General features: G+C 36.3%; 1 protein-coding gene across 2 annotated transcripts in view; it reads right to left on the bottom strand.

Annotated features, from left to right (window-relative positions):
- ACC (acetyl-CoA carboxylase) overlaps positions 1–14,316 on the bottom strand; it is a 290,230-nt gene that overhangs the window by 174,750 nt on the left and 101,164 nt on the right. For both annotated transcript variants that reach the window (XM_089105579.1, XM_089105578.1), the window contains exons 7-8: positions 10,543–10,745; positions 3,108–3,317 (exon numbers count right to left, since the gene is read on the bottom strand). In XM_089105579.1, coding sequence (XP_088961705.1) covers positions 3,108–3,317; positions 10,543–10,745 — 413 coding nt within the window. The remainder of the gene's footprint in view (positions 1–3,107; positions 3,318–10,542; positions 10,746–14,316) is intronic.

The raw sequence follows: 14,316 nt of genomic DNA on the forward strand, positions 1-14,316 counted from the left end.
AGATAAGGCAATAATATTATTAGTAGGGTTGACTTCTACTCATAATCACCAACTTTATTCCCTCATCTCCAACAGCCACTATTTTTCTCTTGATTCAGGTTAGTTCAGAAGCATAGAAAAATGATGCGGAAACAAATTATTTGGAACGTCAATGGAGAGTTATAGACGCAATCTGTTTAGTTTGCAGCATCAATATTTTAAATCAGCAAATAAATAGATAAGTCACCGAACGAATCTTTTTTACATTTTAAAGAAATGATTTAAAAAGAAGAAAATATTGACGAGAGTTTATTGCTTATTCTGCTAATCAAAGTCAATTGATAGTTCCCAACAACTGAAAAAAAAGTCACACTTGATTACACAGCTAGGATTGAGTTCATTTTAGCACCGAATCACAACTTGTCTCATCTTTGAATAGAGACAGTCCGCAGTTTGAAAAAGGTTTCTAGACTTAGCTCGTTTTTCCAACAATTTATTGAAATTCCACCACTTGAAGTCGGTTCCTTTTGCACTGAGACCAAATATAGTTTGCTTAGGCGCAGTCAATCCAAAGGTTGAACTTAGATCAATTTTGCATCTATTCAAGATTTCGGCTCGTTATTGCACTGAGTCAGTCCGCAGTTTTGCTAATTTTTACACTAAGATTACACGATTTTACACTGAGATTACACGATTTTACACTGATATTACCTCAAAATTTTAGCTGATGACAGGGGGTTTGCAGGGGTGCCTTTGGTCAGAGGGCTCGGACGGTGGGTATTTGCCAAAGATTTTTTTTATGAGGAATTGTAGAAATTCCGGATTATTGGATTATTTTTTATTAAGATAACTCCGGTAGAAGCTCTGGGATGAAAAATGTACATATGATTTGCATGATTAGTATTGTGTGGTTAGCTCGTGCGCATAACCACTATCAAGGACACGTTATTTTTCCGTTACTCTTTTATGACAAAACTTATTTTTAATATATATAAAAATAATATATATATATATAAAAATATATATATATATTAAAATATATATATATATATATATATATATATATATATATATATATATATAAAAAGACAAAGACAGTTATAATGAACACATATGGAACCAAACCTTTTAAGGGGATAGTTGTATTTGAGGGACTAATTTCGCTCTAATGACAAGAGGATGGCAAGTTTCCCAGAAGTTACCCTTAAAATGTCAAAGATAGCGAAAATAAAATCTATTTGCTTGAATCTGTGGAAAGCCACCACAGACTGGCTTCACAGGAAAGGCTTCAAATAATGCGGTGGAAAGCGACATAACCATATATATCTCGAAAAACTAGGAGAAACAGGGAGTTCAATTTTTCATTAAAAAAAAGGCCCCCATATGCAGTTATACGATTTTCGGTAGTAGCAGGCTCCAAACATACTACAGAAAAAGGTGAGTAAAAATCAGCGCAAAATAAGCTAAAAACCTATTGAATAAAACAACTTTAAAAGGTGAAGGTTTCCTTTGAAGGAAATCACCAGATTGTTAATGTTTGAATTGTTACGGGCGAAAAGCGTTGTCAAAATTTCTTTTTTGTTTCCACGAATTAACGTTGAATACTGACGAAAATATGTTACTGCCCTAAAAGCTTCGTAATTTAGAACAACCAAAAAAAAAGGAAAAAAAGAAATTTTGGTTTTCAGTTATTAATAGACCTAAGATGGGCTGAGGGGACACGAAATATACTAACTTTGATATTTTAAGTACATAAGAAAAACAGGTCCCACGAGATTACCACAAAATTCAAACAATACTTTCGATCTTTACACTTTTTGACCCTTTTCTGCTTGTCAAACCGGGGAGGGGGAGATGTCACAAAAGGGGACAGGTAAGCGTGAGAGTAGCTTTTATTTTATCAGCAGAGAAGAAAAACATCATTTTGTGTTAGATTGGCTTCAATCCTACGCAAAGACATCACATTAGGCTAGACTCCAAATACCGTGAAATCACAAGAGGAAACGCGAAATGAGACAGATTATCCGTGAATGGTATATGCACGGTAAAGGACCATTTCTGATAGTAAGGGGGATAATTTTCTTAAAGCTGACGTTTAGTTGACAGTATAATCTAATTTTTAATCTAATATAATATTATTATCAATTAGCTCCTCAAATTAAAACAGGATGTCAATACTTGCATTTCTCAAAATTTAAATTTCCAGGTAAGGTAAGCCTATATTAAAAAAAATAATTACGACATAACATCCACTCTAGCCATGAGAGAGAGCAGAGCTAAAAAAAAGTAAGTTCCAGGTGAGGTGAGGTAAAAACAAGTTACCAGGTGAGAAAACTAGTTCGAAGCTAGGCAACAAAATATTTGAAATTTCGAAGAAATGACGCACAAACGTCACTTGGAATAGTATAATTTACGCCAGAAAAAAAGAATTAATTTCTCTAGTAATAAAAATAGACTTTAACCAATTACTTTCCGTGAAATCTGAAATTTTATACAAAATATTTTACATTTGTTGATGAAATATCCAAATTAAAACTAATTAGCCAGTGGCAATGTTTTGTCTAAGGTTGACAAAAAGAAATTAAATAAATAAATAAAAATCAGATAAATATATTCTATATTGACACGATGTTGGGTATTAGTCTACAGTTAGGCCCACTCAAAAGGATAAATAATAAAATTCTAAAAACAAATTCAAAAACTTACTTATATGATCCCAAAAAGCGCTTCACTTTACTTTACCCCCACCCCCCTAATGTCCATATATATTTCCCATGCATTTTTCTTTTTCTTGATTTCATCAACCTTGCTTCTTTACCGTTAAATCTGTTAGAACAAAAAAAGTTACTTAATCAGGAAACGGAGAAATGGAGGGGAAACATATAGTTTGGGCTATATAATTGCACATTAGGAGGGTGGGGGGAGTGGGATAAATTAAAGTGAAGTACTTTTAGGCATGATATAAGTGATTATTTTAGGACTTTTTAAAGGCGTTTTCAGGATTTTATAGTTTCCTCTTGAGTGGCCAAACTCTAGACTAATATCTAATGTTGTTTCTAAGATGTCAGATTTTCTCCGGCTAATTACCATATTTAGTACGAGAAAGTTAATATGATTTCTTGGCATACCTTTTCCATTTGTTCAAAAATGTCACGCTTAGCAATGATACATGGCGCTTCTTCGATAATCTTCTGGTGCCTCCTCTGAATAGAACAGTCCCGACCAAATAGAGAGATGGCGTTACCGTACTGATCGGCCAAAAGCTGGACTTCTAAGTGATGAGCACAGGAGGCAACTTTCATTATGAAAATAGGGCTCCCTGGCACCTCAGCTTGTACCTATAAGGAAATAGAAAAAATCATAGTAATAAATAAAAATAAACTTTCCTGTCCCACCCCAATTAAACAATCTTTAAAATAGTCTATAACAGTTAGACCATTAAATGGTCCTTAACGTTTAACAAAAATCTTTAAAACAGGCTATGTAACGCCTAAAGTTACATGAATAGATACCAGATAATATAGGGCTACAGATAATATAATAATAAATAATAAACAGAGAGATAAGGAAAAACTAAGATTAGAGTATTATAAACTAGAGTGATGATAGCGGTCAAGTATGGTTCTGAAACGTAGGTGCTCTGAAAAACGATGGACGACTTGTTAGCCCTTTTCCATAGGAATGTCTATGGATTCTTTTGGGTAACCGTCTGACTCACCCTATTTCAAGCAGTAACCTGTAAGAGAAATGTGGTTCTATCCCACAGTCTTGTTTGGGAGTTCATACTGTAAACACCTCTGTTGGATATATTTCAAGCAGTAACCTGTAAGAGAAATGTGGTTCTATCCCACAGTCTTGTTTGGGAGTTCATACTGTAAACACCTCTGTTGGATATAGTCTGGATATAATCTCATTATACAGTAAGACTCAATTGTGATTCCCTATGGACTTATCATAGTCAACATAATCAAGTCTGGATATAATCTCATTATACAGTAAGACTCAATTGTGATTCCCTATGGACTTACCATAATCAAGATTTTTGAACTTGGATTATTTATTATTTAGTTATTTGATTACCCTACGGACTTTTTATTGAAAATAGTTTCAGAATCGGAACTTGAATTATTTGACAGCCAATTATTTTGGAAGAAAATTGACTTTGGTCTCATTAACTAGTTGTATTACCAGTAAATCCAATACGAATATGACACGAACCACAGCTACTTATATTTGCCCTGGATGTGAGAGGCCGTCTGGGGGAGGTGTGACAATTCCGCGCTCGAAATGGCTTCTATGGCTCCATCCCCCCTGTGCTGGAACCACACCAGTATTACGGCAAGAAAACCCCAACTGGAAATACAGTGCATGTGTTATGGCTGTTGTAATTGAACACCCTGAGGCTGATACTCCTGCATACGCTGTCGTTAACCCCAAGAATATGTTTTCCCCGCCTTTGGAGAACCCATCCCCTCAAAATTGTCCCAAAAGTTGTGAGAGTTGCCTTTCAAAAGACAATTTAATCCTGCAACTTGAAAAAAATATTCACAGCATGGAAGAAAAAAATGAATCTCAAGCCCGATCCCTATCGATGAAACAGACCGAAATCGACGCTCTGAATTTAGCTATTTGAAAAAAGTTGTGACGTTGTGGTGGAAATTGCTGAAGGACTATGAATCACCGAAAGACGAGAAACTAAGAAAAAGTTTTTTTTTTTTTTATATCAACTGGTACATGCAAACTTGGTGAACAGTGTCCGTTTATTCATGAAAGCAAAAACGTTAATGATAAGAAGAAACAACCAAATCAACGAGAGAATCCCCGTGTAAATAAAGTGTTCAAGTATTTCGAAGGAGGTTCCTGCAACAAAAAAAAGAATTGTAAATTTCTACATATATTTCGACGTATATGCCATATATGCCGAAAATATAGACTGAAAAAGTGCAAAGCAACAAATTGCAATTTCGATCATGTCGGTCTTTGCCCTATGATGGCTTGTGCCAACAAGTTGTGCAGTTTTGCTCATAGTGTTAGTAATCTAAAATGTCGCATTAATCGTTCAGTGCCTTTTACGTATTTTGACCGTTTGCCTCGTTTTAATCGTCTTAACCGTGATCCATTATTCGATTATAGTATGCCAAGCCATAGCCAGATTCTTTATGGCAGCAATGCTTCAAGCAATAATTCTAGACCCGAGCCGGTATCAAAAACGTGTCAAGACGAGGAGGCCAACAGCTGAGCCAAAGAGACCCGCCTTTTCGGTTCCCCTCCCCCCAACTGTGCCCACGACGACCTTTTTCAATACCGAAATCGCGTTACTGGATCCCTTTTTCGCGGTCACCACGGGTCAGACGGGCTCAGCATATCTCTCCGGTTCCTTGGAGCTCTCCCCCGTCCTCCATCCCCACTTACCCTCCCCCGGTCCCTAGATCTATGCTTCCTAAAATATCAGCCACCCGAGTTTCGACTATAAGCCATGCCATCTCACTTAGTAACAGGTTTTCGTCATTTGAAGAAATTGATCTTGCAGAATCGTTAGAACACCAGGAAACATCTCAGGAGCCTCTTAGACCCCCTCCCTCCTCCTCCCCCAACTATTCATTTTCATCAACAGCCAACCAACAACCAGCCCCGTCCCTATTCTATTCCCCCTCCTCTTTACCCCTTTCCCTGCAGAAGGAAAAAATTGTTGGTGACTTCAGTTTAAATATTCCTGTTGCTGCTCCAGTCGCGATAGGAGGCAAGAAATTCCAAAATAAACCTTTTTCCCGGAGTTCCACAACAAACGCTATGTATTTCCTTCCTTCCTTTACAGCAATGCCAAAAGTTCAAATCTAGAGAAATTTACTGAACTTCAGACCACGGCTCAAATACTTGGCTCTTCCAACAACTAAGGGGAATACTTCTCTGGATATAATCCTGACAAATCTTTCGGAATATTACCAGAATTCAAGTAAACTAGCACCACTTGGTGGAAGTTATCATTATATGTTACAGTGGAGCCCCTTGGAAAAAGTAAAAATTAAAAATTCAGTAACCGAAGTTACTTCAAGGCCGATCACTGACCATGGTCTGCTGCAATTCGGTGACTGGACAACGGGAGAAAACTGGGTCGCGGTCTCTTCAGCTGAAGACTTGGATTCCCAAGTAGAAGAATTCCATAATAAGGTAAATTCAAAATTTCTCGAGTGATTTCCCGAACGTAAGACTAAATTCTGTTCTAGTGATAAATCATGCGTAAATTCAAAAATAAAGCAACTGATAAAACATGAATTGCACCTAATACGAAAAGGTCAAGAGAACCAAGCAAAACAGTTGGCAAACCAAATAAAATGGAAAATCAAAAAGGCACAAAGCAAATTACTATGAAAATGAAGTTGACCCTCTTTTGGAGTCCAAGCCGTCGCAGTTTTTCAGTAAAGTAAACAGTTTGACTAGCAAAAGTTCTCAACCAGTTGACTTATTGAAGGAGGAGCCTCTAGAGAAAACTGTGAATGATTTAAATACCCATTTTGCTTCAATTGTGCAGTCTTACCCCCCTCTTCCACCCGAGGAGCCTTCAGTAAATTTAACTACTCCTTCAGATGATAATTTAATTGCTGATATTTCATGGGCAATTATAATCCGTAAACTCTCTTCGTCAAAAAGAACTTCCGTTGCCCCTTTGGACATTCCAGTTGCTCTCATTAAAGCATTTGCTAAAGAATTATCATTTCCCCTTCAGATAATTTTCAATAATATAACAAAAACAGGATATTTTCCAAAGAAATGAAAGAAAGGGTTTATTACTCCCATTCCAAAGAAAGGAGCAGCTAATGATTTCTCTGGTGTCCGGCCGATCACAGTTACGTCACTTTTTAGCAGAATATACAAAAGCTTTGTTGCCGCATGGCTGAAAAAATATCTTTTGAAAGTAACTGATCGAAAGCAACATTCCTAAGTGTTCGACAGTTCATTACCTGGTTAATTTAATTGATTTTATTTTAAAACACCTGGATGAACCTGGAAAATGGATAAATTTAATTGCAATTGATTTCAGAAAAGCATTTGACCTTGTTGATCACAAAATCCTCTTAGAAAAAAATGGCTGAAAAAAATATACCCAGCTTTATTATTAAAATCATCAAGAGCTTCTTAACAAATAGAGAGCAAACTGTGAAGCATAAAGACCAATTTTCCACTTCTCTGCCAGTTTTTTCTGGAATTCCACAAGGAACTGTGTTCGGGCCGCTGGGCTTCCTCCTCATGATAAATGAAATTGCTGCTGAGCTGGAGGACAGATGGAAATACCTTGACGATTTGTCCTTAACAGAAATCGTATATAAGGATTCGAAGAACAATGCTGCTGGTTTCTCGACCAAGTTACCTCAGAGGCAGCGAATCTAAATATGGTCATGAATAAGGAAAAAGCCTTTGTCCCAACATTTTCTTTTTTTCAGAATACTCAACCGTCTTTCGAACCTCCTATCGCTTCCGATCTAATAAGCCATAAAATAAATTTACTTGGTGTGGTGATTTCTTCTGACCTCTCATGGAGGGAGAATACAAAGACAATTGTAAAAAAAGCTAACGGCGCAATCCAAATGCTAAAAAACACTGAAAAAATTTCGAGTTCCTAAGGACAAGCTGAAACTAATATTTTACACTTTCATCCGCCCCTTAGTTGAATATGCTTGTCCGGTTTGGCACTTTGCCCTTACCCAGGATGATACTGATAAAATAGAACGAGTTCAGAAGAGATCACTGCAAATCATTTATGGCGGTTCCCCTCTACCTTACTCCTTTTACGTCAAAGAATTTAAACTTGAATCCCTTTCTTCCCATAGAGACAAAATATGCTAAAGATTTGGCTCCTCTCTCCTCCTCTATCCGATCTACCGATCATTTCTTCCCCCCACCTTTTATCTCAATGAGATCTTATCCCCCCCAGGGACGTGGGTGAGAAGTTCCCGAAACTGATCCCAGTCCACTGCAATACCATACACTACGGTAAGAGCTTTGTGCCGAGCTTTGTGAAATATTACAATGATCTCTAGTGTTTTTATTGTTTAGTTTATTTTATCCTGACGAAGTTTTATCAGGCAATTTTATTCTCAATCTCAAGTGTTTTTATCCTTTATTTTATTTATACTGACGAAGTTTTATCAGACAACTTTATTTTGCTAATTATGACTAAGAGACATCATATTTGGGCTTCGCCCACGAGAGCTATGCCTTGTTTTTGAATTAAATGAATTTGAATCCCGCTTTCAAGAGCTATAATGAGAGAAAGGCTGAGATGACTAGGACTTGTTTTGCGGATGAAGGATGACAGCCCAAAATTGTACTTTTCAGCCAACCATTTAAAGTCAAACGAAAAACAGGTTACCCCCGAATGGAGTGGGATCATGTCGTAAGGGAGGATTTAATAAAAATTGGAAGTTCTTTGGAGGTTGTAAAGAAGGGGGCTTTAAATAAATTGGGATGGAGAAGGAGCATGCGTAGCTATATTAGCTTCAGGCGGCTTGGTGCTACAGTGAGTTGCTAGTACTAGAAGTAGCATAATAGATTGATAACATAAATTATAATACTAGATAATATAATATAGGCACAATATACGAGGAAGTAAACACCTATCAGGCATCAAACAAAGATTGATGACAATGAAGAAACATACCTAATAACTGGTTTTGCCTGCGTCAAGGTCCTTTTGATAATAAGGGGTTGTTTGGCTGTTTGAATTTTATTTGTTTTGAATTGATATAAGTTGGTTTAGAGGAGTGTGTGATCGCTAATTTCAAATAAATTCCAAATAAATTTCAAAAAAATTTCAAATTCCAAAGAAATCTAATTATAATGATTTTGTCTGTCATCGTTTGAATTTGTCAAAAATGGATTTTTTTTTAAATACCTCTAGCTTCCATTTAATATTTTTGTGGGTGTATATTTTCTTTTTTGTATATGAAAATTGTGGTCACGTTGTTTTCCATCAATTCATTTTTCACTAATTTTTATTCCCGGAGCTTCCCCTAAAATAATGATATTTATAAAATGATATTGATTTTTTTTTCACTTTCATAGTTGATATATTTTTTTTAGCAATTACAAAGGGATGAGTAACAATAGTTGAGATTAATGGAAACTCCTGTCTAATTATTACGTTCATTTTCTTCTTTTTTTAATGAAGTAAAAGCAAGGTTTTCCATTTAAGTAAATTTGTGAGTCAATTGGCAGGAATAAAATTGAAAGAAAATAATTGAAAGAAAATAAAAAGAAAGAAAAACAGGAATAAAAGTAAATAAAAATGTGAGTAAATTGAAGGGAATAAGACGTATTTTTGATGAATTATTGTAATTTTGTTGTCAATCTGGAAGGGGTTTCCAATGACAGAAGAGCACCCTGAAAAATGAGTGGGCAGATGTTTGATAATGGAAACTGGTTGTCGAATACCCAAAATCAAATCTGTTCAGTTTTAACTGCTCAAATTTAAGGATTAATGGATTAAGGATAAATATAGTAATTAGTTTTAGAACTTAAATGTATTGGTACTAGTGAGAGGAGTGAAGACGGGATAACTTAATATATATATGTTACATAAAAAAACAAGTTTTTTTTAACTGAAAGTAAGGAGCGACATGAAAACATAAAACGAACAGATATTATTCCGTATATGAAAGGGGCTGTCCCCTCCTCAACGCCTCGCTCTTTACGCTAATTATTTTTATTGTTTTAAAAAATAAAGTTGTGAAACAAAGTCAAACTTTGTCTAAAAAAGAGACAAAATATACAAAACAACTGCTTTTCGGGTATGTGCTGGCTAACAAAAAAATTTTTTATAGTTGAGCAGCCCAGACAACTTGACCCCCCACGTCCCTCTCTACCCCAAATAAAATATCGGGTGGGTGCATTTTATAATAGCATCATCTCAAAGATATGTATAAACTTATACTAACTTTTACTCATAGTTCCTTGGAGCAAACCCGATTATACTTTTAGAAAAACACTTTTCCCTTTACTTTAAAGCGGTGTTCACATGCGTGTCTAGCTAGAATCCTATGTCTAGACATGTGTCTGGCCAGACATCAATGTCTAGACAACTACCGAGTAGACAACTTCACAAGTAAAATTTGGTTCTTGGCTAGACAAGTTAAAACTAAGCATCCAGCTCTAGACTCTAGAACTCAAACTCTAAAATTTTCGATTACAGCCAATCAGAATGTGTCAATTTCCACTATTTACATCATCCATGTTTACATTTTTAAACTGAAATTTAATTTTTGTTTTTTCATTAATCGTTTTATCATTTTAGGCAAATATGCAACACCAGACATAATAATGAAGCACACTAAGGCAATTTTTTGAAAGTTTTGCCTGCATAAGGTCTCTTTATTGGCTAGAAATGACAGCTGTAATTCATTTGGAACTAAATTTGTAGTTTTAGCTAAGCATTGAATTCTTCTTGGGAACGGTAGTTGCCTAGACATTGATTTCTGACCAGACACGTGTCTAGACATGAGATTCTAGCTAGACACGCATGTGAACGCCGCTTAACGGAGAAATGTTCATAAAATTGCATTTACTTACCTGTCTAAACAGGTTAGGAAAATCATCACTTGACTCCGCCTTTCTAATGCCCTTGCCTCCACCTCCTTCCGAAGCTTTAATCATAACGGGAAAACCAATTTTTTGAGCCGCGCTTAGGCCCTGCTCAACCGTTTCGACACATCCTTTGTTATACAATTCTTGAGAAATTTTCAGTTTGCGGTCACGAATTTCAGCTTTCAACCCTAAAAAAGTAGCATTTCAAATACATAGTATTAAATAATCCGTTCTTTTACATTTTACACAGTCTATCTTATGGGTTAGACCCTATTTTTATATAAACTAGAATTGCTATCTTGTTCACAGGCTGGTACAATAGGTGTAAATTTTCATAAAACTTCCGTTGATTGGCCTAACATTAAAAAGTTAATTGATCAACAACATCATACTCACAACTGATATCAAAAGTCAGTCCATATTTAGTAAAAACAACAGAACGGTTTAAACCGTCAATAATAAAATAACGGTTAAAAATGATAAAAAACATAACGGTTAACTGTAATAATAATATACCAGCATAAAAATCATGCTCAATCCTCATTTAACTAGTCTTTAAGACAGTTTAAAAAGCCTGACATTAATTCTAAGCTTTCTCTTTCTAAAGCAGAATGCAAAACTGCCGATCAGATTTTGCTGAAAACTTACCAGAATCTTTGGTAGCTAGATCAGCGTAGTGTAATGGCCAAAATATCTGTGCTTTCATATTAAATTGAATAAAAAAACACAAGTTTTTTCAACTGAAAGTAAGAAGCAACATTAAAACTTAAAAAGAAGAGAAATTATTCCGTGTATAAGGGGGGCTACCCCTTCGTCAGTACCTCCCTCTTTACGCTAAAGTTTTAAGTTTTCAGTACTAAAAAAAAGCTCCTTATTCTAATTAAGCGGCCCTAGTGCTTCAGAAGTTGTTCTTAAAGAATTGGGACAAAAAGCCACACTTTCGCGTAAAAAGGGAGGAATTGAGGAGGGGAAAATCTTCCTATTTTAGAAGATAATTTATGTTCGCTTTCAGTTTTAATGTTGCTCCTTACTTTCATATGAAAAAAAGTTTTATTCTTGTTAATCTAAATTCTGATCGTTTTTCAAATAATGCCGAGAAATCTGCGTCCCCCCACCATAAAAAATACCCCCCCCCCTCCAAAACACAAATTTCTCAATGGAAAATACCTCCCAAGGACAATCCTCCATGGAAAATTCCATTCTTGCTAAAGATTTCCCCCGGAAGATTTCCTGCGGACAATTCCGCCTGGAAAATTCTCCTTACTTAATTTGATTTTTTTTTTTTTCTGATGTTTTTCAAATCAAGCCGAAAATCCCCCTCCGTGGAATTTTTTTTCTGGAAATCACCCCCCCCCCAATAGAAATTTTCTTTCGCGGAAAATTCCCCCGTGGAAAATTTCTCCCTCAGAAAAATCCCTTCCTCCAAGGAAAAATACCCTAGACAATTCCAACCCTCCTGAGAATCTCAACGGAAAATTCCCCTGGAACATTTCTACATGTAAAACTAAGTCACCAAAAAGAAAATAAGACAAATAAAAAGAATTTTGTACAGGGATTCTGGCAAGTTTCTTCCTATGTAAAGTTTCTCCTAGAAAATTCCCAATAACAAATACTATGTGTAAACAAAGGGCAAATTTCATAACTTACAGCACTTTCCTCAGGGGCCGTGGGAGGGTTTTGTCATCCCTAGGAGCATAGTTATTGAACCTTACAACTATAATTAACAAAATGGCTATCTCAAAATTTTGATCGAATGAATTTGGGGAAAAAGGGTCGAGGGAGGGGGTCTAGTTACCCTCTAATCTTTTTTGTCACTTAAAAAGGGGCATTGGAATTTTTTATTTTCGTTAGAAAGAGTCCTTGACCGATCTTCTAGGACCACTGGTTTCAATACGATCATCCCTGAAAAAAAAAAAAAAAAAAAAAAAAAAAAAAATTCCACATTTTAGAGAGAGAAGCTTGAAAGTTCTAAATTAGGGATCTTCGACACGCAGAATATGATGGTGTGATTTAAGATTCCTTGACTTTTTGGGGGTGTTTTCCTCCTTTTTCAAAAACCAAGCAAATTTGTCAGGCTAGCAGCTTTTGATAGATAGTATTAAACTTAATGAATTTTATATATTATTAATATTTTATTTATGCCCACTACAGAACAAAAGAAAGGTAGCGGAGTAAATAATCAACAAAAGAAAAAAAAGAACACTTCACACAACTACATCACACACACACAATTTAAGCAAAATCACACGTAAGCCGTGTCAGCGGAGAAAAATACAGGTGCGTCAGGGTTTTGGCACGAGCACGGCTTTCAATTTCTTCGCATTTTGCAGTAGGATTAATAATTCCGAATTTTCGGCATAAGGAGGTACTGGACGTCCAGGGCACTTTTCCTACCTGATATTTTGCAAGCTTGAAGTATGTAGTACGAAGTTGTCGTTTTTTTGGACTGTGTAAGCAGATCAAATAAAGGGGAAAAATAAAAAAATGCGGTGTTACCATTGCGTAAAAAGTCTCGCCAGAAGGTTTCAGAGCTACCGCTTTTGCGTACTCGGTGCACATGCCTCGATATGCCGAGGACGAAACCAGGCCGCGTAGAATTCTAATGTCAGATCAGTACTGAATAGCGAGATGCTTAGAGATATTAACACGGAGACCAATATCTTTGTAAAGGTTAACTAGCGGCTCAAGATTTTCTTTTAAAAGCGACAGCGAAGAACTTAGTAGAAGGAGGTCATCTGCATACGAGATGAAACTCAAATCTACACCATCAAGAAAGTAGCTACCATGGATATGCTTAGCAGCGCTGTAAATTACCGCATTAAATAAAACCGGGCTAATATCTGATCCCTGCCTGATTACTTTTTTGAGGTGTATTTCTTCTGTAAGAATAGGTGCAGATCTTCCTTCACGTTCCATTATACCGGTACAAACACGAATAACACTATTATTATACCAAAAATGCGGGACCTTAACAATGCTGGGATCAACCCCATTCTCTAGAATAGTCAGAAGAAAGTGTGGGTGCAAAAGTGAGTCAAATGCTGCAGCTAAATCGACACTGCACATGTAGAGAGTTGTCTTTGACTCAGTTACTCGCCTGATAGTCTTTTTCATTAATCTATGCGCCGCTGCACAACCATGACAAGCCTTAAAACCAAACTGCTTGAAAGCCGTAACACAAGACTGGACTAGATTCGGCAGCAGAATTCTTTCAAAAACCTTACCAAGAGCCGAAGAAACTGATACGGGGCGAAACAAGGAACATATGATTTTGTCACCCCCTTTTTTCTGTATGTTAGTTTTTTTCCGCAACAAAAATTCTGCGGGACCATACCAGTGTTCAGACACATAAAAAAAAACAATGCAATCAACTCAAAAAGAAGCTTCGAACCTAATTTAAGGTGCTCACTTTAAATTTTATCAAGCCCCATTGCTTTCCCTTTTTTCAATTTCGTAACAACAGCTATAATTTGACCAGCGCTAACATTGATTAAGCTACGGTGATTACGGAAAACCTGTAGTGAGGCTTGAAGTCCTTTTTCATATTCCGTATTCAAGGTTAGGTCCACGGATTCATACACACTCCGGTAGTGATTTACCCACTCTTCATCTGATATTTTCACATCACCATCAGTACTTCGTTTCCGTGACTTTAACAGTCACCACAGCTTTTGGGGTTCGCACTTCCACATTTCCCACTTGCAGCTCATCTACTATTTGACTATATTGCTTCTTAGACTCGCGAAATAGCCGGAGCAG

The sequence above is a fragment of the Artemia sp. Qi Xiang Cuo genome, chromosome 19 (genome assembly GCF_049724085.1).
Source record: "Artemia sp. Qi Xiang Cuo chromosome 19, ASM4972408v1, whole genome shotgun sequence".
In the NCBI taxonomy this organism is placed as follows: Eukaryota; Metazoa; Arthropoda; class Branchiopoda; order Anostraca; family Artemiidae; genus Artemia; species Artemia sp. Qi Xiang Cuo.